Genomic DNA, 25383 nt, shown 5'->3' on the forward strand with positions numbered 1-25383 from the left:
TAAAAATCGTATTATGGGAACTTTATTGTTAAGTTCACAACATACTACCTTTTGCCTTCCTGAGTTTCATTTCCTGATTTCAAATTCAAATTCTTTCCTGAAAGTATCTAAAAACTGATATATTCTTAAAAAAGTTTCCTCTATTTAAAGCTAGTGGATTGATTGAAAATACGAAATAGAAATATGGCTCAAATCTCATTTCTGATTGCTCCGTAAGAGACACTGAAGTTTAAAAAAGTAGGGTTTTTTTTAACTGAAAATATCATCTTCTCCAAGAAAACTCAACCACTTACAAAACAAACAAAAAGATTTCAAAGCCATAAAAGAACTTTTACAATAAATTCCAATTTAAAAATGAAGTTAACAGAAGTATTTTTTTTAAATACTTTGCATTGTTCCAACTGCTGAATTCAACTCTGGCCTTAAAGCGCGTTTGTACAAAGTAACAGAAATTGCATTCGCATTTTGTTTCACTCCCCACTTGCCACTCACCATTTTCACATTTTGGAGGTGCACATCCCATCCTACGTCTCAGATTATGAGTTCTGGCTTCTGGAGGGTCAGATTCAGTTTTAATATTGGTTGCCTTAAAAAAGAAAAGAAAAAAAAAAATCAGTGATGTCCTTAGATGGAACACTTTGGTTTTACACTTGTATTTGGGAAAGCGTTCACTGCCATCTAAACTCACGGCTGCTTGCCCAAGCACGGACCGACAATTTTGGACTATACAGCTGGCCACTGCATGCAATGCTGCAGGAAAGGCTGCATCCCGGAGAGATCCAACCTGCGCTCAACTCCTCCCGCCCCTCAGAGCTGCTTCGGCTCTGAAGAAGGGAAAAAGCTGGCTACGTCCAACACTCCGAGTCCTAACAAGAGAGCGCCTATTAAGATCTAAATAATTCTCTGCAAGTCTCTACAGTTGAGTCACTTCGGTGGCAGATTCTGCGCAAGTTTTTAAAATGCACTTTTCAATACTCTCAAGAGCTGAGAAAAGAACTGGGAGAAAAGGACAATTTTGACTTCCAAATTCAAAAAAATATTTCTGCATACAATTCTTAATCCACTCTGATAAATGCCAAGAGAGGACCGCAAAGGTTCAGAGAACAAGTTGATGTGAGACAGGAACCCTTCACTGAGGTACAATGGAAGTCTTAAAACTTGTAACCAGACCTGTTCTAGGAAAAAGTCAGATAAAGACTTTGAGGACTTCATTTAAACTCAAAGAACCATTTTATACTTACAAACAAATAAATCTAAAAAGGCAACCTGAATTTTTGAAATACTTGTATTCAATTATTTTAAAAAAGAGTTCAGAGAGAAATAACACAGGGAACAACCTGGAGAGATTTGAAAGGAAATCCTACAAAAAGCCTGTGCCAATAATGACACCCTGTTTTTAGTTTGATTTCAGTGGAACTTGATAAGAAGCGAAGGAGCAAGAAACTTTGGGCTTTCATAGATTTTCTTTTACTCTTGAGAAGCAGAACATACTCCGGTCTTCTAAGCAGGGAACTCGGTGTATTGTGGAGCTTTCAACACAGAATAATGTTTTTCCATTTAATTCTTACATTTCTTCCCTGAAGTTTTGAGACTGTGGGAGAACAATTCTCAAATCCCTCAGCGTAAAGACGGGTTTCTCCAACATTGTATTTTTTAAGCCTAATTTCTTAAGGAAATGAGGTCATGCAACCACTCTCTTGCTACTCACACAAGTCAGTCCCCTATCAACCAGTCCCTGAACCCCAAATAATGGGACTTGTTGGCCTAGCTCTAAAAGCGTGACTTCCAGTCTGAATGCACCATCAGGTATTCGAAGGGGCAGGGTTTGTTGTTGTTCTGTTTGGGGTTTTTTTGTAGGCTTTTTTGTCTGTTCGTGTGTTTTGGATTTTTACAGAGGTAGTTTTGACATGATTTCCCCTTCACTTTTGGTGTTCTCTTTGTCCAAATTACTGTCTCCATGAGACCAGGCAGAGGTTCCATTGCTTAAGATATGCAAAAAAATGCTGTTCATTATATTTAGTAATACTGAATCAGGATCAGTTTGCACTGACCCTCAAGCAGTGCAGTAACAGATGCCCCATCTTCTACATCTTTAACGTCTATGAGTTACGTCCGTATTCTGTGCTTAAGCCTATATTTAGCTTCACAAGAGTAGCTCTTTTTTTCAGCCTGAGCCTTTTATCGTATCGATTCATCTCACTTTCACTTCTGCAGCATTGTTCTGGTCTTTTACACCTATCTTTTCTACATCAAGCATCTAAATCCTTTGCATTTCAAAACCAGCCTGTGAGTGTCATTGCCCTTTTCCTTTCCAATTCTGAACATTTTCTCTTAAGTGTTTACTAACCAGGTAGGAAAGGGCATGGTAAAACTGTATGCGTCTTACAATTGCAAACTAACACTTATCCCACAGGCTGTATTTTTTTGCTAGTAAGAATAATTTACAGTACTTTCCTGTAGTTCACTTATCTTAAAGGTTTATAGTAGATGGTTAGCCTTTGAAAAGCAGGAAACGTCAAACTGGTAAACATGAGAATGAACTCAGGTTTTACAATTTGAGACACTGGCAAACTCTTGTGTATCTCATTAGAGCAAAAAGTTGAGATACATTAACCAAACATTACTACTTTGCAACCAGGTCAGCACAAAAATCAACTGCATATAGCTTCAATGAAGAATAAAAACGGATTTAATCGATGTAGCTGACTGCACTGAAATGGAATAGAAATACATTAACAAATCTTAACTTTTGGAAATTATTGTCTTAAAGCACTACAGCTCCTTCCTAAGCGAGTCAGTCCATGCTGCTTAATTCAGCCTTAGCTCTGTATGTTTCAATTCTATTCTTAATCAAGTATTTTCTTTCCACAGAAATTGGGTGCATGGCATCAGTAGTGCTCTGGGAAAGAGCTGACAGGGTAGCCTTGCATTTTGGCTAAGTACAAACAGTTAGCTTTCACAGAAATGACAAAAACATGCACTCTTCGTTAGTCAGTGTCACCTGACACCACTGTCAGAGAAACAGGTAAAATTTTAGTATATATTTGCCCTGCTGTTGATCTTTAAAGGATACGTGAGAACTAGCATCTTTCAACCACAGGCAGATACTTCAAATGGAAAGTTTCAAATCAAACTACTGAGGTTTTCTCAGAATTATAAACCTACTTGTAACCAAGTACTTGAGTGGAAAAGCTTTAGAAAACCTTAATTGTAACTTATTAACTAATTATAGGCAGAATTTGCAACAACTAAGCTGTACTACTTGGTAGTAATAAAGACCAGGACTAGAACAATGGGAGTTAACAGAGAGCCTGAAGCAAACTTAAATAGAAATCTGGATTATAAACAAAGGGAGTCAATCATGACCTTCCTAACTCATGATGTCACCACTAATAAGACCGTCTCCTGGGAATAAGCCTCCCTTACTCTTCATCTGCTCAAACAAAAGAGACGGTAAACTCTCTGAAGGCAGGAACGTCAGTCTGGAAGGACTGGAGTCACAGTAGAACAGTTTTCCAGCAAAGGAGACACATAGTGATCTCCTAAAATATGTTTTCACAGGAGAACTCTATGCAGATGTAATCAATACATTTTATGCTTATCCAAACAAATATTATTTCTTAAGCACGCGTATGATTAATCCTGTTTGATTGTACAAAACCACACTAACTTAATGTTATGCAAGTTTTTCCTTACATTACATGGTGAAAGTATAGCAAATTGACAGAATTCAGAGTAAAAAAAGAAATACAACAATGCTAATGTTATAACAAAAACCTTCTCTGCTCTAACATCTGGCTTCAACTCATGAAAGATTTACAGAAACCTCCCAATACATTTAAAGAGTAACTACTGTTCACTGGCGGTCCTCTGAGGAAATGACAGAGATCAAAGCTGCAGAAGACAAGCTTCATTTCTAGAATGTCATCTGTATTTTGATCTATGAGCCCCATATTATTTATAATTATGCTAAAAACATTATTAGAGCGTACACACTCGTAACTCCTGTATAAGCGGAACAGCTTCAGTAGAAGAGCCTCTCAGAACTCCCAACCACAGTAACACACTTTTTAAACCTTACCATATTATTTATAAATGCATAAATTATAAATATTTAGGTATGTTTAACAATGACAAAGAAAAAGTTGAACAGCTGTTTACTATGTATACACATTTAGCGATCTGATTGAAATAAGATTTGTCCTGTAACAACTAAAACCTGTTGTGCCATGTTGCTAGGCAAACTATCACTGCATTACGATTTCAAGCTCGGTCACCACAGAGCATTTACCCATATAAAGACAGATTATCTCACCTCTGCTCTTAGGCGTTTTGCTCGACGAGCAGGTGGACAAGTTTCAGATGGCTGAACAGACTGTCTCTGTGGAATATCGTGGGGCTTATATTCCTTGTCCTTTGTGTCACTGGTGAGATCTGGTTTCTGCAAGCACTAAAGAGACACAATTTGATTACTTAATTTCTGCCTCTACTTCTAATACAAATTTGTCTAGAACAATTTCCTGGCTAATGTGAAAGAATGTAGACAGGGGTTTAATAATTACTGTGCTGAGTTAATAAAAACAGCATTTATGACAATTGTAACATTACCTATTTGAACAACTCATAAAATCACTTTTTCCTGCCCTTTTACTGAATGCAATAACCATAATAAAGGATCTTAAATAAAGCTGAAGTCATCCTTTAAATTTTATGAGCACCAAACATTCCTCTATGGGAATACCAATACCAATTCTTCTAGTAGATGGTGCTTTTGGAGACTGTATCAAGAGCATACTGGAAACTGCTACAGTGTCCTCAGGTTGCATTACTGTAAGGTTAACGTACAAAGCAATATAAAAGTAAATTACAGCCTATTGTACATCCTTGTCTGAAATGAAATACAATTTTGCCTGAAGAACATTGCAGAAGTTATGTTCCTTATATATTTTGGAGAGGACAACACTGCTGCGTGAATAAAGGGCAGAAGGGAAGAAGATGATGCAAGAACAGTTTTAGTTCTTTCAAGTCACTGAATGAACACATTTAATTGCTGAAAACTGTGCATACAATTGGCAAGAAAAATAATTAATGACAATTCCAAGTTTGTCAAGCCACAAAACATTCAGTAACAGCAGACAAAATATAACAGGTTTTAATGAGTAAACAACGAATCCTGAAGAAAGAAAAAAGTCTTATGTTGTCAGAAAGTATTTCACACAAATTGCTGGATCCACGTTTCCCCAGCTAACATCTGTTCCCATCACAAGCATTTTCTCAGCAAGAGAGAAACGGGACAGGAACCGCAAGAGAACCACTGCAGCAGCATAAGGACTGATGCTCTGCAGACAGCACAGAAATCGGACTTTCAGAAAGACTATCAAAAAAGTGATAGTCGGAAGGGGGGGATGAAGGAAGAAAAAGTGGTCTTTTAGAAGACAAGTCCATGCTGAAAGAAATGTGTATTTAACAAAAGAGAAATATCAGTCAAGGGCAGCAGGATATCATTACCTATCACCCACAGACAGTCCACAACACTGCTCAAAAAAACCTCCAGAACTTCTATTTTCTTTAGGACTGCTTTCGATCTCAGACTTTGTAAGCTCTAGACTTATTCTTTGAAAGCAAATGTCTGACTTAATTGCACATTAAATACACACACAAAACCACCCAACTTTGCAGCTCATGCACACGAGCAGTAAGTCCTGGCTGATGCTCGAAGTTGGGCATGCTCCTGCACTGCGTACTTGGAGGCCACAGAGCACTGCAGCTAGCTCTTCAGAAGAGCATGCTCCCTTAAAGCTCACACCGAAGGAAGATGATGTGAATTATTTCACATTAACATCAGTGGGAGAAAGTCACAAGTAACAATTTCTCAGGACAAAAAAACCAGACAAGCAGAAAAGGCGAGTATGAAAATGAGAGAACAGAAAAGCAAATGAGACTAATGCTACATAGAACATTGCCAAATTTAATGACTTTTGTAAATTCTGGTTCCTTGAATCATGTCCTCGTGTGAAATCCAAACCTTTCACTAAAAAAATAGTTTCTACTCCTTCTAGTAACAGCGGACATATGATCCGTGAAAGCAAGTATCTAGAAGGCAAACAGCTTTTCCTAAACAAAAGCGCAATGAAACCTGGAAAGAAAAACAACAAATAGCATAACTTGCCTCACTTCAGTGGAGTGTCCAAGCAAGTACTGTCCATTGAAAAAAAGCCCAGAAGACATTTCCTAAATATTGAGGTTTCAACAACTATTTAAGCAGAAACATTTCCCAGTGCCTCAGTAATCTGAAGGCAAAGCAGTAGTATGAAATGGCTGGTAATTAACATTTTCAGTTGTAGAAGAAGAACTAGAAGTGTTAAGTCCTGTCTTAAGGATGGGAATTCCTCTGAACCTACTTTACCCCTAGACTGACCCGATCAACTGCAAGCATAGGTCTTTAACCAAGGACACTGGCTGCTACTTCTTCAGTCCTTTCCTCTCCCAACTAGCAGAGCCTTTTTGGTAAGGTTAAGTTTCTATCAATAATTTACCATATGCTCGTCCTACATACTGTGATCTAGATTGTGATCATGATCCGATATTCTGAGAAGACGGTTGCACATGTAATCCTTAAACTCCAAACAGTGGCAGAGACTAAGTTAAAAGCCCATCAGCTGAAACCATTAAGTAGCAGCTCCTTCACCAGGCAGTCGAAGGACACAGCAGGAATGTTCACAAGGCCTCCAGGATGTCGAAAGATGGAAAAAATATAGGGATACAATTAATCTCCTCCAGGTTTAGACGTTTATGAAGTAGTCATTTACACAGAAGCTAATCACCCAGGCTCCCTGTACTTGCGGAATACAACTGGTCAACCTCTGCTACGTATCCACTTGAGGATAAGAACCATCACGCTCCAGAGGCGCTTATTCTTCTCCAGTAACAATAAAGGGTCATAGAGACCTATCTCACACAGAAACATCTTTATTAGAGGCCCACACATATAAATCTTTGGACATATGAATCCCACTAGGACATTAATGCCTTAGTTTGGAAAAAGATTCCAGACCCAGAATTACTGAACCGGTTGTATTCACCGAAAAACGGACCACCACAAGACCACCTCTATCACCCCCAAACTGTAGCTACATTTTAAATCATGCAAACATCTGGGCAATGCATCACCAAAGATGCATTGACAGAAGACTCTGGACACCTCAATTCATGCAGGGGGACACGTACCCCTCTGGGCATATCGTGTGATTTTGTAGTATCATACTGATGGTTACTATGGCTAAGAATATAAGCGAGGCACAGATAGTAAGAACAAGTACACCAACAGGTCTACTGCAACTACTCGGGAGTCAAACACCCAAGACCTGTCTAGTCCAATGTTTCAAGATAAGAATAAAATAGATACACCCCTGTGGACAGCTGCTTTGAGTGTTAGAAACTGGCTGATTTAAGAAATTTTTGCTGTTTGACTGAACAAGAGCTTTAATAAAAACATGCTATCTGTTCACCTCTGAACAGCTCCAGATAGTTTCACTATTTCAGTATGTATATAGAAATATCTTCAGCTGGGATATGTCAAAATAACTCCTGAAGTCAGTTTAACATATATTTAAGCCACACAAACAATTAATGCTATACACAGATCTGGATGAGATTTAAGTTATGGCATAGTCATCAGTGGAAACGACATCGTTCCGTATTTTCGGCTTTTGCAGAAAAAAAGTCAATGAATATTGCAAGTACTACCAATTAAAAAAAAATTCAAAAAAAAATCAGTGAATACAAGCACTAATCTTTTATGGATGATCATCCTGGCTGCATGAAGAGTTTCTCTCAAAAGGCTTGTTGAAATATCGCAAGAAGGAACCACACATCTCAAACTGACAGCTGTCAAATCGAATAGCTACATCGTCTCCAAAAACAAAAATCACAGATGCTTAGATTCCCAGTAAAGCACTGGATAGACAAACAATAAAACGGACACCTACACAAGAAGCATCTGGGAAAGCACCACTTACTGAGAACACATGGACGAAAGCCAAAAAGAATCTCATCTGAGATTCTTCCTCAAAAAATGTATTGCAAAACAAACTCAGTTGGAAGACAATATTGTCAGGAAGAAAAAAAAAGTCAAATCTTAGAGTGAAAAGCGAGCTAAACCCAACATATTTCTGTGGATTCTCTCAGTTCATTGAAAATACACATCTCTGCCACATATGGGAGGGGAATACTTTAACAGCTTAGGGGAGAGGAGTTAAAAAATTAAGTTAACCATACCTACATAGCTTTTCCAGAACTGCATCCGCTAAACACATCTATTTGGAACAAATGTCAGGTGTGCATTGCAAGAGAGAACTTGAAAAGTTACATTTAAAAAGAACCATGACCTCATTTGAGAAGCTTTTCTCTTCTGAAAGGGTCCGCTACTGAGAAAACCATGAATGTAAACATCAACTGCGTGACAGACACTCGCATGGGGAGTTTGGTACCACGTTAGCTGTTTTACAACTTTTAATTAGATTTTTCCCTGTGCAATTGCACCTCAAAAATATGAAAGCAAAGCAAGGTGTCACAAAACACACCAGCTTAAAAAAAAAAAAGAGAATCCACAGTTTTCAGAACTAATAAAAATGCAAAGTTTTCAATGAAATGCCTTCAGAAAATGGTGTTGCTTTCCATCGCTTAACGTGAATGTGTTTGAGGCAAGGCAAAATATTTTTGATAGAGTAGTTTCCCTAGGACAAAGATTTTTATGTTCAACTGTATTTTGTTCTTATCCTCCATTTGTAAAACACTCAAACCTACACAAGTTAAATTATTTTTTCTGAAGGGTTTGCAGAATCTAGCTCTTCTTCACTGAAAAGTGATCATCACTAGCCAAGTAAAAAGCCTTCAATTCCAACCTTTTTGACTTATGTCAAATCCCTCCCTCATTTTGGTAGCTTCAGGTAAAAGGCTGGTGTTGATTTCCGTAGATAGAGTCATGCTTGTAACAGGATTAGGGCTTTTATTGCTTAAAAAAGGTCAACACTCCTCTCTTTGAAAGATCACCATGGTAAGAGTGTTTCAAATAAATATAGATGATGTTGGCAACTGCAATCTATTTTGGTTTTCCAAATAAATGACTACTGCTCTAAAAGAAAAGCTCTATTCTTCATCAGAGATTATGTTGCTTCCACTCTCAATCAACCCTGAATTTTGTTTTAATGACCAAATGTAAGCAGGAAGGATAAAGATTTAACCTTGAAAGGTTAAATCCTTGGGGTCAGGGAATCCCATCCCTTGCTATCAGGATACATAAACTTCTCCAGAAATTTAGCAAGCTTCATCCTAAAAGTAATTGGATTTTTTCTCCCATATTTCTAGTGGAAAAAGGTTTTTCTCACTGCTGTCATTGTTCAGAAGCTTCATTCAGTTAAGTCTAAGTTTATCCTTCACCAGTTTGTATCCAAGTTCAACTTTAAAGAAGAGCTGGAAATTTAATTTGATCTCCTAGCTCAGTCAAAAGCCATATGGTTAACTACAGTTCAATATCCATGAAGCATTCCTGAACTTGGACACCCTTAGTGAAAGCAAGGTGAGTTACTGCCACAAAACTGCCGTGGTTTGATATAGTCCCTCAGTCACTCTGTGTACAAGCGATACAGACCCACAGCACTCTCGTTGTATCAGAGACGGACCTATCTGTGAATAAAGTAGTACTTTGCATTTGACAAAACAGCATTAAAGAAATCGTTATAGGAATTCTGAATGTCCGTTATCATGATGCTTCTGTAAACTGTAGAGAGAAAATACAAAAAGGTAGTATTCAAAGCAGTCAGTAAGAGGTTACCTTGAAGAGTAATTCTAAAAACTTTTACTTTTAATTAAAAGTTTGCCCATGGCTTTCTTGAATTGCTTGCATCAACACCACGGATTGCATCTTGTCACCTGCATGCCACAAAGCATGAAATGCAGTCTTTGGAAACGTTCCATTAATAAATAAAACCCAACAGACTGGCTGCTAAATTAATTGGACTTCAGTTAGCATCAATATAGCTTACCAACAGGCTCGCTCCAGATTGGAATAAGTTGTAAGGATACAGAATGCGCTCGTAATGCGCACGGATGTGCGAACCCACGGCTTTGCCAGGAGCGAATCCCATCCTAGTGGCTATTTTGGTCCATTTTCTCTCCTTGCAAACTACATCAAATCCTCCTTCTTCTGCAACTAGCTAAAAAGTGAAAACAAAACGGTCATACATTTAATACTAAAATTATCAGCATTTAAGGAAAGCACTGCTAATTTAAAAGAAAAGACAACACCACGATTGCTATTTTAAAACAGAAGAAAATAGGCTAAAAAAAAAAAAAAAAAAAAAAAAACCAGAAGAACATAGACTAAAAAAAAAAAAACACAAAACCACACCACAACCAAAAAAACCCAAACCAAAACATGGAAGTTGTTTAAAAGCTACAACTGGAACATGTAACATATAACCTACTCAGGAAGTGTAAACTTGTTGAATTACTTTACAAACAAGTCAGCACCTTTATTCATTTCCAAACAGTAATTCAGCCTACTTTTGAGAATTTGTCTGGCTGCAATGTGTCACACCTCTACTTTGTATTCCAACACAACTTTCTAGCACACTACAGTCAGTTCTTCTCACTGGAACAAGTACTATGAAATAGGCTCAAAATCAACCAAATAAAAACTAACCTAAACATAAAGAAACAGAGAGAACATATCCTTGGGGTCAGGGAATCCCATCCCTTGCTATCAGGATACATAAACTTCTCCAGAAATTTAGCAAGCTTCATCCTAAAAGTAATTGGATTTTTTCTCCCATATTTCTAGTGGAAAAAGGTTTTTCTCACTGCTGTCATTGTTCAGAAGCTTCATTCAGTTAAGTCTAAGTTTATCCTTCACCAGTTTGTATCCAAGTTCAACTTTAAAGAAGAGCTGGAAATTTAATTTGATCTCCTAGCTCACATGAAAACTCCCACAATATTACATTTCCTACTATTTCGTCACATTAGCTATGTTAGGTTAAACAAAGTAATATTTTGTCCAGCTTAGATATACCCCAAAATCTCCCTTGAACAACTGTGATACCATCCCAGAAACTGAGATAACACAACATCTTTTTAGGAAGAGTTTCTCCCTTGTAACAGTCTTACTCTGTTAAGCTGAAATAAATCCAAGATCTTCCTCTCCACATGTGGAATTTTCAGCGTACATCCTTGAAGCTCCCAAAACTTTGCAATCTGGTCCAGAAAATTCAGCTTTACACGAGTTTGGGCCTGGAAAAAAAAACCCAATTAAAAAAAAAAAATGAACTGCATACTAAATGCAGATTAAGCTTTTGTATCCCAGTGTTTATAATGTTGCAGCCTCAGTTGCCTGCCTGGCTTTTCCCTCTGCAAGTGGAATTTTGCATTTTTCCCTCTCGTCATATGCAGGAAAAAAAAAAAAAAGCCATACAGATACCGCCAGTCTTTCCTCAAGTCATTTTTTGTTAACTTTTACTGCATTTAGAAAAGTACTTTCTGAGAACTGACAAGCAATGAGATATTACTGCTAAAAACTACCTAAACTAGCTGCATTGCTAGGATTTATTACATTTATTACATTAATAAATGTAATAGTTTATTACAATTTGGTTTATTTGTAATAAACCAAAAATAAAGCAATGTTTTTGGTTTATTACCCCAAAAAAATTACAAAAATTACAAACCAACCAGCCCCCCCAAAAAACCAAAAAAACCCACACCAAAACCGGGTGTGTTTGTTAGCCCTTTTCACTCCCAACTGTATTCGTTCCATTTTTATGGATATAAACCGGTCAGGGCAGGGCAAGCCAGCTATTCTGTTTGCACAGCAATTCACACAGTAAGATAATTGGACTGTTGCTGTGTTAAAGAGTAGCAGCTTAGACTTTAATTTTGACACATTTCATTGTTACCACATTTTCTATTCTTAAGGTAAAAAATGGCCATGCCTATTCTCCGTTAAGCTTGCTCTTAAACTCCAGAGAGCTCTGAACCAGCTCGCATCCACACAACTCTCTCTCTTTTTTAGCATTCAAAGCCAGTGCTAGAGCCCTTACCCTGGCACTTCACATAACCACATCAGGACTTTAGAAAGCAAGCATCATGAGAAAAGTCAGGCAGGCAAAGAGTCACCGTCATTCCCATTCGTACCAGTAGCGAGCTAACCAGGACTCCTCGTCACGCCCTTCTTCTGGTCTGAATTCATGAAAGCAGTGAATGAAAGTGCTTGCGAACAGCAAATTTTGCACCAACTGAATCCAGATTTTGTAATTGTTTCTTCCAAATGGCTTGTTATTTTTAAAGCACTCTGTAAATGTTTCATCTCTTCCACTTTTAAAAGATGCTGTATGCGTGCAAAATGCAGACACAAATCTATGGCACTTGAGAATTTGAGTTTAACCACTTATAAGCACCTCTGTGTGGAAAAGGCCTGAATTATGTTCCTTTGATGAGCATTAACTTTACTTTTTACGCCTGGTATGTTTTTAACTATGATCTGAAACAGATGAATTTCTGTACTAATTAAAAACTGATGTCCAGAGGTCCCGAGTGCTGTCAGCTCAAGTCAAACACCACCTCTCAAAAAAATATTTAAACATTTCAGAGCAGAAGCAATGTTCAGCTTTACAGTTTACCTCTAGTTCATTGAGCCTCTGGATCCTCGGTGTAAAGTGAAGTTTATCAACATCACATGCAAATGGAGGCTGCCAGTCCTGGAAAAACAGAAGAGCTTCATCAAAAGACCAGGAAAATGAAGGAAACTTCTCTATATGCCAGTCAAAAGCCAGGTAAGCCCGAAGCACGGAAGAGGTCTCCATGGTTTCCAAAGCCTCCCCAGCCCTAAGCAGCACAGCACGTGCCTCTCCAGCACGCGGCAGGATCCCAGCGCGGTGGCTGTGCAACACCTGCCCGCAGGCGAGGGCTGCATCCCAACCTGTCAGCTATCGCACCCCACCACACTCCCAGCTGTGGTGAGGTCTACTTTTGTTTCCAAATTACTTCATGTTGAACAAGCCTAGAAAGCAGGAAAAAATTCAATACGTCGAGTTAACTCCTGCCAATCACATTGTCCACCCCTTGAATATTTCATTGTGCCTTTAAAATAGACAGATACTGAAACCACTAAGTAAATGACATCTGGGGACTAAGGACCTGTCCTCAAAGATAACCCTTCAGCTGCACACCGAGTCAGTCCATCTTCTCCCTACCCACGCAGGGTAGCTAAAGGTGCGGCACAGGCTATTCACCCCAGTCTCACGACAACCATCACCTTGCCCAGGCCCGTTCCCAAACGAGAACCTTACGACAGCCAAGAGTTGTGTCTGCCGGACAGCGAGAGGAGAACTCCCTGGGAAGCGCTGCTGCCGTGCAAGTCAAACCCACCCACCACTTTAAACGGGAGTAACAGAAACTCAGTTACAACCCCGAGACAGGACGTCACTTCTGTTAGCAAATTCAGTATCGTTACCACGCAAAACACAGAACAAAGTGAAGTTTCGTAAACCATGATCCAAACTAACGCCTGCCTCAATCGGGAAGACTAACATTTGATAGCAGAGACTTTAAAGGCTCACGAAGGACAAATGCAGCAGTTAGCATTCATAAATGCTGGTCTCCAAAACAAACAGCAGCTGCACTAAAAAACAGGAAAAAAAAGCAGCTTCTTTTCTTAATTCCTTGTCTGCAAACATTCAGGAACAGCTGGAATATGACCAATTAAAAAAAGATTATTATTACCTTGACAAAATACCTGCAACTGGTAGTGTTATTTATAAATACAACCATAAAGCAATTTTATCTTTTAGATCTCTGACATCTATCACATGCAGTTGGTTTGGCAATACACAGCTTCACTAAACCAAATTAGATTTGATTTAAACTTGACAGTAATTTATTACATATAAAGCTATCTTATTATCACTAATTACAGAATGAAGATAACGTGCATGAGAGCTACTGATAGTGGAGTAAGACAAGAGCTTTCTACCAGGAAAAAGAACAACGCTTCCTCAACACCTGCGGACTAAGGCAACTTAAATAAGATCAGTGTCACAAGCAGAGTATTTGTTATTTTAACAGACATGCTAAAACAACTAGTGTCAAAAACAACCACAAAGGATTTGCAAAGCAATTATCTTACATACAAACACGCAGGCTCAATTCTATATTATGACAACCCCATCCTGTCACTAGACCAAGCCCATGGCAGAACCAGGTAGTTTCACAACTAGAGAGGAGGGATGCAAGAGTCACCGAGAGCGTGGAAAACCTGAAGAGCAAAGAGGGACGCCAACCTATGAGTTTTATCAAACATACGTTCACTAATCCAGACCTCTAAATTAGTAGTAAGAGAGACATTTTCTGATCCTACAAGGCATTTTCAGCACATCAAAACGTGGCAAGGCCAGGTTGAAATTAAAACTTCAACTGGAAATTAGATGACAATAGGGGGGTCAGGATGACAAATTATCAAGAGGATGGTCAATCCTCAACCAGCGGGACATGCTTCTCAATCATTTTGTTCTTTTAACCACAAGACTAAGACTGGTGTCCAATGGCACGATGTTCTTATACAACTACATAAAATTAACCCTACATTTTTGTTTGCCAGAACACCAAATGCAATGAAAATTGCAAGTCTGATGAAGAAAACGTTTGACATTCTTTTGTAACGTCCTGATATCTGATGGCCCCCAAAGTGTAAGATGAGAAACATGACTGGGAACATTTAGGGCAAGATTTGAAGTGTCATACTTCAACATGGCAAATCCGACTTTCACGCTGAACCGACTGGTTACGTTATCAGGCGCAAGCCTGGAGTTTGCTCTGTACGTGAAGACAGAAGACAGGCAACCAAACCAGGAGAGGGGACACACTCGTAATGACACACAGAACAACCACGGGACATTCTGGGGACCAAATTAAATTGCCGAAGGGAGAGCTGTAAGATCCTAAGCGCTTTGCTTAGGCTGAGAGAGTAAATGAAAACACAGAGGCATGTGCTGACTGACTGCTTAGCTAAGTAATAAGCCAAGGCTGTCTCCAGGCGGGCCATGCATTACCCTAAAACAGGATCCTGTAAAAAGGATCTGCAGAGGACAAGAAACAGGAATAAAAAGGACAGAAGCAAGGATTCAGCTCACACAGGCAATGATACTACTTCTAACACTGTTACCGAACCTGACGCTGTGCTTCAGGGCTATCACTTGCAGATAAAGTACTGGCAGACCGTCAGTAAAGCCAAAGAAGGGAGAGGAGAGTGCAGGAGACTCTTCTGGTTGGGCCACATGTCCCCTGGCACAGAGTCTGCTGCTCTGGCGAGAAGCCCAGCGGAAAGCCTGCATGCCACTGGGGCACAACAGGAGGAACAGGATTCCTACCTGTTCCTACAGGTTCCAGCTCATGCTCAACCTTAAAGAAATAAAGATACAAGTGTCCCCAGGACAGATACAGACTCGGGGCCCACTGCTAGAAAGCAGCCTGTCTTCAGACAGGACAGAAGCAAGCTTGTCCCCTCCACTTAGGAAAGCAAACAAAGAAGTTTATGTGCATTATCTTACAGAAATACCTCCTTCACAACATGGCGTACCGAAACACAGCACTCCAGAATTAGCTAATTAGCTCCATACATCTCCTATTTCTTACTGACTGCCGTACGTTTTGGGAAATTCTTTCCTTTTTGGCCAAAGACGCTTGCTCTAGCAAAGCACTAGTTATCTAGTTCATCAGAAAAAGTAACACGACTCCCGACAACACAAGCTTCCACAACAGGTATGTTCTACACCTTGCAGTTTAAGTTTAATGACACTGAATGAACAATACGCACACCAGAACACTTTGATGGTACATCAGCTGTTTTACAAAGAGAAGCTTTGGAAACTCGATCTGTTCAATACAGGACTTTCAGTAGACGGCTTTTCAGTCTATCAGGCAGATGGGTCCGTCAACCAGAAACAAAAATTGAGCAGCCTTAGAAGTGTTTAACTTTTAGCAAGGAGAAAGTCATTGCAAGAACTTCTGTTGAGATATGGTAAATTGGCTTAATGAGAGGTAACACTGGATTTACTCTGGGTTTTGACATTTTTAAGCAGGCAGAGCTGAGGGAAATGCATGCTATATATTATATAATAGGTCATATTAGATCATTATAAAAACACTTCTGATTTTAGAAACACACTACTGCACATCCCATTTATCCCAAACTGTTCCATATTACATTAGTCACAGTTGCAGATACAGAGCCATTCACCATTTGGAGAAATTACAGCAGGTGTAGTAAACAGGCCACCCTGACTATCATTGATTCATTTTAAAGTCACAAACAGTTCATTTTGGAGCATCTGAACTACTCAAAGTTGATATAAACAACAAGAATAATATTTATCGTCTTATATTCCGGGGTATGGCAAGTTCATCAATTGCTAAACAAGATGCTTTCAACCCTTCTTTAATAAGTATATTAATTACTCAACAAAAAGCTTGCATACATTTTGAAGTACAACTTACTAAGATACCATTCCTTTTAATGAACATAGCACTTAAGAGACCTATGTGTTTTGAAAGAAATGCCTTTATGCACCATGGAAATGCAGCAGCACCACAAGAGGGAGCTTTTTCGTGGCAAGGCTAATTCTGCAAATCCACTGATCCGCATGATGAGCTTTGCTGTGGAAGAGAAGAGCACACACAAACCAACTCTACAGGCCCACTTCCCTTACGTTTGTGGCTGCAAAATCTGTGAGACTAGACATTTCCATCCAGCGTGCACTTGCAAGGTCCTCAAAAGCAAGGCCTGGATTTCCCCCCTGCTTTTTAAAAAACAAAACAAAACCAAACAAAAAAAACAAGTTTAGAAAGATCAATTTAAGTTTCTTTCAACAACCACGCTAAACACTAAGATTAAGGATACGCCAAAAGCAAGAAAACCTGAATTTCGTAAAAAAATCTGGACTTTTTACACCACCTGGACTCTTCATCTGAAATGACTTTGTTGCTTTCTATTGTCCATACATGATTGTTAGAAGCCTGCAAGAGACACGCAAAATCATTTGCCTACATTAGCATGCACTTGTTAACCAGACCTAGCAGAATAAACCCGAATACAAATCCATGCAAAAAATGAGACTGACATCAAAATTTCAAACTTTTCTATAAACTTTCTAGACAAATCTAGCTGCGCAGAAGGCATACTCTAAAAATCACATTAATATTTCAAGTAGTAATGCAAACTACAAATGGTCAGAACTATTTCTATATTCCTCCTTCCAGATTAATTTGTTACAGGGATGGCAGGCTTCACATAATTTCAGCTGGTAAACCTTGCACCTCATCCAAACTCACTCTCTAATTAAAATTTAACCACCCCTTTGAATTCAAGCGAACAAGAAATTACCACTGTCACTGGTAAGCTGTTCTACAAGTTAGTTAGCTTCAACTTTTCTTTTTCTCTTATCCCCGTGTCATTTTTAACCAAATATCTTGTTTGCTTACCATCCAAGAAGCTGTTCATGAACACTTCCTGGAAGCAATGTTTCAAGACATTTTTCAATAAACAAATATCTTTTTTCCTTCTCTTTACAGGACCAGCTTTCCAGCCCCACAAATAAAGATTTTCCTCAGGCTTTCTTCTGAAACCTCTCTTATTTTTTCAACATCTTTTGAAAACTGCAAGTAGCATTTCAGTTGCAATCTCTCCAATGTCAGACACAAAAAAAAGACATCACTTTCATTATTTTGCTAGACAGCGTCTCATAGTAAGATCCAAAAGAATATCTTAGCAATTCTTGCCAGAGAAACACATATTCATTCAGTTAACTATAGCGATTCACCGCTTCCCAGGATGCCCACCCTGCGAGCGTGACCTACATTCTTTGTTGCCAGATCTATGATCTTGCCTTTGCAAAGGTGTTACATGATTGCTGCCTCTGAGAGGGAGGGAGCAGACTCGGGTGACTCAGGAGGTTCCTTTTAGTCTCATGGTTTTATGACTGCATTAAAAACACACTCAAAAGAAACTCAGATGGCAGGATCTATGCAAAATTGATGTGCAGCACCATTTATTGCCCCAGCGGTGTCAGTGGGTCACCCACAAAGCTTCCTTTTGAACGGGAACTAATCCCTCTCTGACCCTGTTAAAAGGCTAACTTTAGTGGGTAACTCCAATCATCAGCTAACCTAGTTTGTGGTGACACGGTCCTTGCTTGCTCATTTTGAGTGTAGGTGATTTTTCCAACAAAAACACTGAATTCCTCCTTGCTAAGAAGGGACCCTGGGAGCAGTAACATACCCTACATGCAGAACTCTTCAATAATATAAGCTTGGTGGAGTACTTCTCATTTGGGATAAAACTGTTATGGCTCTGTTATGTATTGCAGGCTAGCAAAGGAGAACAAACACAACCACAAATTCTTCCCACCCGAGAACCACAGCCAAAGACGAGCTTGCAAAGGGAATCACGTCTCTAGATCCCAGTGGTTCTGTGCCAGCTCCAAACTTAGAGAGAAAGAAAAGATCAGTAAACTAGAGATGATTCTCAAGCATCAGGGCCTGCTGCTCCCTGGGACCCAAAGGTAGAGGACGGAAACTATACATAGGGTTTGAACATCAAAACAAAATAGGTAGCAGGGTTTACATACAGGAGATATCAGTCTTCTCTCCACGGAGGCGACTGCATGCAAGGAACAGATACAGCGGCTCTGGCAGCACCAGGCAAGAATAAGCAGTGTACCAGCAGCACTGCACTAACAGCTGGAGATGCATGGGGCGCTGGGGTCAGTGCACTGGCAGTGAACCCCAGATCCCTGATTCACTTCGGAGGCGTTCACCTAGACCTTGAAGCAGAGCATCCATCAGTACTGGGGCCAGACTCAGCTGTCAGCGTCCAAGGGCACCAGGCCCCAAGAGCTACTGCCATCTTCACTCAAGACAGTGCGTTGTAGATGGACCTTCGGTCTGATCCTGCAGTACGTTCCCAGAGGACGCCCAGCTGGTGAGCAGCACAGACAGCGCAGACGACTGTTTCTGGAGCTCTCCCATCACAGCCCTTTAGAGACAGTCTGTGCCCTCTTCAGATCTGTAACCGACAGCTTTCAAGCCTAGATTTTAAGCCCAACGTAACTCGGATTAAGAAAAGATCCGAATTTAACAGCCCAGAACAGAAGCAGACCAGCTACGGACAATGCTGTTGGCTCCATCCATCAGCAGCCATGGAGCCTCAGCTGACGAGGGCTCTGCCTCTGCCCGGGGGATTCCCCTGTGGCTTCCGCCACGGCAACAGCAACCGTCTGCTACCCCGGCAGCCTGCTGCCCCAGCTATCGACGACGCTCTCCATTCAAGCCGCTCAGATTCATTTCCACTTGTAAAGCACCTGCTTTCAGCGAAGAGCATTTACTCAGACACGTATAAAGGTGGCAGGTTGTATGATCCCAGAAGTTCTCCCTGGCTTTTAAAAACACTCAACCTGGTCTCCTGAACACGCACACAGCACTCCCCCCCCCAGCAGGTTCCCAGATATAACCCACTAATTTGGGCTTGAGAGAAAGCACATCCTAATGGATACGCAGGCATAAATTAGTTCCATTCACCGGCAGCTTTAGTTTCAACGCTGGAGAAGGGAGTTGCGTTTAGTTTGATACTCTAATTCTAGCTTTCAGCTAATCGACGCTGTTTATCTCACATTAAACAAACAAACAAAAAACTACAAAAACTCCCCAAACCTGCTGCTACTACTATTGCCCCATATAGAGAGTTCCAGGCTAAATTGTTTCATCTTAAGTTTTCAATGAGCTGAACAGAGTGAGTGTTTAAAACCCCTCACTGGAAGAGACTGAGTCAAGGAGAAGATATTCTCATCGTCATTTAAGCACACTCCAATGTTTCAGTGTTTCTGAAGTGCAGAAATCATACCACTGGTGACCGCAGCAGTGCTGCACATGGCAGCTGCTATTAGTAAAACAATACTCCTTTTTTGCATTTTCCTGATAATTAAAGATCAGAGGAGACCAGTAAATAACCTACTCTGAATTTGCCTAATTTCACCATTAGACCCCTGTATTGAACACAGCAAATTCTTCATTTAAAGTAAACATTTCCTAATGAGCTTCGGTGACTGATCTATTTCTCTTCACAAGAATTCGACAGCACGTGAACAGGAACCTCAGCACTGAAACATCTCTTCCCAAAAAACCCACCCATTCTTGATCCCAACGTGCCAGAAACGGGCAGATCCACCACCACCCTTCGTTCTTTTCCCAACAGCTGATCACCTTCGCAGTTAAAAATGCACACCCTGTTATCTAATTCAAGTGAACCTGGCTTATGCTGAACAGGAACCAGCGGCTCAAGCGCTTCTCATCACGACTGACAAACGACGCAGTGCCTACGCTTTTCTCCATATGATGCTCACTTACGTACTGTAATTGAGTTATCTCTGTTTTCTTTTTGATAAAATCAACTGACTGAGCCTCTGTATATTATCAAATCAGAGGGATCATCACGATCAACTTCCTGTTTAGGACAAAGTATAACAATTCTCTGCATTAATTCCTGTTTCAGCAGTGGTACGTTTTACAACTCCAGCACCGGGAGACTGCCAAAACCCTCAACAAAGTTGCTCCAAAAGTGAATTGGTTTTAGTCCATAGCTTAATGAAGGGTTTTTGGTTTGCTTTGCGTTTTCTTTTTCTCCATAAAAATGAAAATAAATCAAGCAAGCAGCTGAATGAGCAGCCTGTTTAAATCAACACTGCTCCTGAAAATACGTCCCCGGAGCAGCAGGTTCAGTTCTCAGAAGCCCTGTGCCTTTAGGTTTCACCACTCAAGCTTCGTTCAGGTTAAATTTTTCAAAATTCATTCTTTCATGTGCAGAACTTTCTTGGCACTTCTCCATACCCTCTCTAGTTGTCAAATCTTTTTAAAATTCTCAAATGAGTGCAGTATTTTCAACTCTCATGCTATCACAGAGGTAAAATCATCCTATTATTCACCGAGAACCTCAAGAGCTGCATTCACCGGTTTAGCCAAAGCATCTATTCTACCATTACACTGGTTTCCACAAGGATCCACAGTTATTTTTCTATAATCCTCCCTCCTCTAAGACTGACCTACGCTCCTTTGTTCCTACGTGTAAAACCTCACATTGCGTCCTACTTAAGTGATTACTGTTTCATAACATGCATTGTTTATTAGGCAATCGGGATCCCTCTATAACAATGAGCTACCCGCCGTAAACCTGGGATCTGTATGGAATAATTTCCTTTGTTCTTCTAGACTTTTAATGAAAATTAGATACCCTCGGCTTGAGGTTCTGAAAGACCATTAGAAACGTATCCTTCATAAATTCTCATTAATAGTTGAAATAATTTGTGATTCCTTCAGCATATCGATTTTGCACAATAACAGTTATTATAATTAGAATACACTCAATTAATTTATAGATCTCAGATCACGACAACACAACTGACTTAACCAAATACATAGTCTCACTGAAAACAATAAAACTAATTTGGCAACGCCAGTTTTCATACAATCGCATTTCATACTATTGCCTTTCGAGTTCCTATTCAGGACTGTCTCCTGAATAGAAGCCATTCTTCTACCCTGGAGTGAGATGTGGTCAACAACTCCTGCACCCATAAAGAATTTAAACCCAAAATGAAGTTAATTCCTTCTGTCCTCTTGAAAGTTTCCCAGTATTCACTGAAAAATGCGAGTCAATAGTTTAGAGAACTCCAGTGTTCCTGGAGCTCCTTCAAGATTTCAGCTATATTAATGCAGACTTTCTAATCTTAAAATGCTTAGTTTTATCAGGGCAGACTTAAGGTTACTTGGAGGCCTTACCTGTACTTCTCCATATTCACATTATTTAAAGCAATGAAATTTAGCCTGAATTTTCTCAATTTTCATGTTTGGCCATAGGAAAATTACAATGTTTCTAGTATATTGTACAATAGTGTATATTTTGAAACTGATTAATGTGGTAAGGCAGACTTAAGTAATTGTTATTAGCCATTTCTTCATGGCAGTAAAGCAACTACACAATGAAGCGGAAGGAAGAATTCATTCTCAAGAACAACTCGGAGCAGGAACGGTATCATATGCCCTACATTCTACCTTTTATTCTTGAAGCTAGACTTCAAATTTGTTGGACTGTGTGCTTTCATTAATTACTATTAACTACCTACTTCAAATAACAAATAAATGAAGTATCCCAAGCAATACTTCATTTCATCCCTCTAAATGCCCCCAATAATTTGCAGTTATCATAAAATCTTCCAGAATGTAAGGCCACCACTTGACATGCCAAGTTTTGGAATAAACCACTGTTCCAGATTATGATTTAAATAAAGAAATCATAATAAAGGATGGTTTTGGTTCATAGAAGAAAATCCTAACTACAACACAGCACGCCATGGACTGCAAACAAGTTGTACACCATCCGCTTTTCTGCATCTAGCTCCCCACCATCAGTTCAGCAGCAGAGAGCCAAAGCATCTCTAATTTACGTAGCATGTTAACTACCAGAAGCAACCACTGCTCAACACTTTGAGGCCAATGGGACTGTCTGCTTATGCTTGACTGTTGACAAAAAGCCTTCACTTTGCTTACCCGTGTCATACAAAACGGCGTCAGTGAATACGGTTATTGTTGCACCCCCTACAAGATTTCAGTTCAGCAGCAGAGAGCCAAAGCATCTCTAATTTACGTAGCATGTTAACTACCAGAAGCAACCACTGCTCAACACTTTGAGGCCAATGGGACTGTCTGCTTATGCTTGACTGTTGACAAAAAGCCTTCACTTTGCTTACCCGTGTCATACAAAACGGCGTCAGTGAATACGGTTATTGTTGCACCCCCTACAAGACAGTCACTGCAGTATCCCAGAATCACCCCAGTAAGAGCAAAACTAAGTCATCAGTGATGACTGGAACAAACTGAACTGGAATGAAGAGAAGAAAGCTTCTTTTGAGCGCTCAGCTGGAAACTGCTATGCAGTAATTACACCTCCTGTTATATTCCTGGACGTTCTTTCTTCCTGTGAACGTGCAACGATCACCCAGAATCCACTATCTTCCACCCGGATGTCTACAGTACGTCAGATGCCTTGATACCCCCCTCACGAAACAGTTCACTGTCCTCCAAACCTGCCACACAAGAGAAGCCACCACAGATGTGGTTTTCTCCAAGCTTACCTGGTGCCCAGCTAATGCTAGCAGAAAGGTACCAGAGAAAAAGATGACCCTGGTCCTTCAGAGACCAGGGAGCTCTCCTCTTCGTGGTCTGGTGCTGAAACATCAAAGCTAGCTTAGGAGTAAGGACTTCTTCATGAATCATATTGTGAAGCTACAGTTGGGCACCACCGGTCTCACACAACATTATTCCATATTGCAGTTCAGACACAAAAGCACAAATTCATCTGCTGATAAGTATCCAGCAGAGTTTAAGCTAAAATAATGCAAGCCCAGCAATCAAATTTTTAATTCCTTTTTCGGCACAGATCCTGACAGTTCATGGTGCTGCCCACCTGCCTACCGACACGTAACTGGACTAAGAACGCAGGCAAAAGCTTCACTTGGACGCATGAAGATTTCAAACCTCAGCCATTGCTAAACAATGCGTTCGGTTGGAACATATATAATTTTGTGAAAAGGTCAGCGTAGTTTGTAGCTGACGGTATTATAAACCACTCGATTACACAGAAAAGAACAATAACTGAATATTCATTGTGTCTCCTGTTTTCAGCAGGAAGGCCAGGAACTACATCAACTTCAAGGCTTTTTCTGGTAAATTTGGAAGGGCTCCCTCTATGCTCTAGGCCGGTGAACGAACAACTGCACTTGCGCAAGTCATCCAAGTAATTACCTAGGGTAGATAAGAGCCACGGTAGCCGAGCTCTCATGAAAGCCAGGCCCCACGCAACTACTAGGTGTTCAGCCCTCAACAGCTCCAACTATTTTCACCCTACTTCTAAATACATTCGATGATAAACACAGACAGATATTAGCTCTTTAGTAAGTGAGGATGAGAGTATGCCGAAAATGTAGTTGTAATAAGTGAATCGTTCCTTAGGAGAGCTATTCACTTACGACTCTCTAACAGATAATACAGCTTACAAGAAGCCTTTATTACAGGGTTTTGGCTTTTTACACAAGCAGCCAAGAAACATAGATGAGATTTTTTCAAAACAAATCACAAAAGAAAAAACCTTCATAAAAATTCTGTTCTGCTCACAGCTGCTGGAAAACTGTTGACAATATACAACCCAAGAAGATTATTCTACTCAAAAAATACTACACAAGTTCAATGTTGACTGTATAATGAAAACCATCTTACCCCCTTAACTATGTCAGCATTTGGCTACACTGTATGAAAAGCGGCACTGGCATATTCTACCTAGATAGAAATTCAAGAGCGTTCTTGTGTGCATTCGTACCACTGCGAACCAGGACTCTTCCTCTCCGATGAGATTCACACTGTTCAATCCGCTGCAAACATTGCTATCATCTCAGACAGTAACGCAGCGAGTTACTTCTGTTTTAATTCGGAAGGAAAAGGATGGTTACCAACAGGAGTCCCGGCAATGATCAAAACATGAAACCGAGGAGCATGTGTTTCTGAACATTATTTCTTTGAACTCAGTGTCTCACTCACAAAACTTAAGTCTGCAGAAACATTTTGTCAGCTTCACCTCTTGCTGGATGAGATTTAAGGCTCTCAGTTGCTGTTTAGCATTCTAGTTGTTGCCGTCATGTTAACTACCTCAAGCCAGCTGCACCACCCCAGACTCGCACCACCCTCCACTTAGAGAAAGAGCAATTCACTCAAAATAAAGATGATTCACACACACTCGTTAATTAGATTTTTACTCTAAGAAGCCCCTCTCCTCACCAGTGCGGTTGTTTATCCCTTTAAATGAACTAACAATTATGACTACACAAACTATGGTTCCAAGATCTTCACAGCATTCCTCAGTAAATTGAGTCGACCAACAAAAGGAAATCGGAATGCACACCCCAATTTTGAGCTTACTGCACCGTCGGTCGAGATGATGATGATGAAGATGAAGGCTTATTACTCTTCCCACCGTGTATTGCATTCTAAAATGGTGGCCATGTCTGTCTAGGATTCAGCTCGCAAAGGCACCGGCCAAACTCACAGCTGCGGAGTTTGGTGTTGTTCAACTTGAGGAAACAGTTACCTGCATTAAAACTGAGCCAGATCAGGGGCAGGGCCGGAGGAAGGCCGCCGCGGAGCCAGGAGCGGCCGAGGAGAGGTCTCCACAGCCCTACACCACCACAATGCCAACATGGAGGGCAACACCCAGGCAGCTGCCTCCTCCGGGGCTCGGCA

General features: G+C 40.2%; 1 protein-coding gene across 1 annotated transcript in view; it reads right to left on the reverse strand.

Moving 5' to 3' along the window:
* KDM5B (lysine demethylase 5B) overlaps nucleotides 1-12854 on the reverse strand; it is a 45996-nt gene extending 33142 nt beyond the window's left edge. Inside the window, exons 1-5 of the mRNA XM_009281912.2 lie at nucleotides 12672-12854; nucleotides 11164-11286; nucleotides 10044-10214; nucleotides 4316-4450; nucleotides 493-586 (exon numbers count right to left, since the gene is read on the reverse strand). Of these exons, the coding sequence (XP_009280187.1) occupies nucleotides 493-586; nucleotides 4316-4450; nucleotides 10044-10214; nucleotides 11164-11286; nucleotides 12672-12854 (706 nt within the window). The remainder of the gene's footprint in view (nucleotides 1-492; nucleotides 587-4315; nucleotides 4451-10043; nucleotides 10215-11163; nucleotides 11287-12671) is intronic.
* Nucleotides 12855-25383: the final 12529 nt, after the last annotated feature.

This window comes from Aptenodytes forsteri, unplaced genomic scaffold (genome assembly GCF_000699145.1).
Source record: "Aptenodytes forsteri isolate BGI_AS27 unplaced genomic scaffold, ASM69914v1 Scaffold213, whole genome shotgun sequence".
NCBI lineage: Eukaryota > Metazoa > Chordata > Aves > Sphenisciformes > Spheniscidae > Aptenodytes > Aptenodytes forsteri.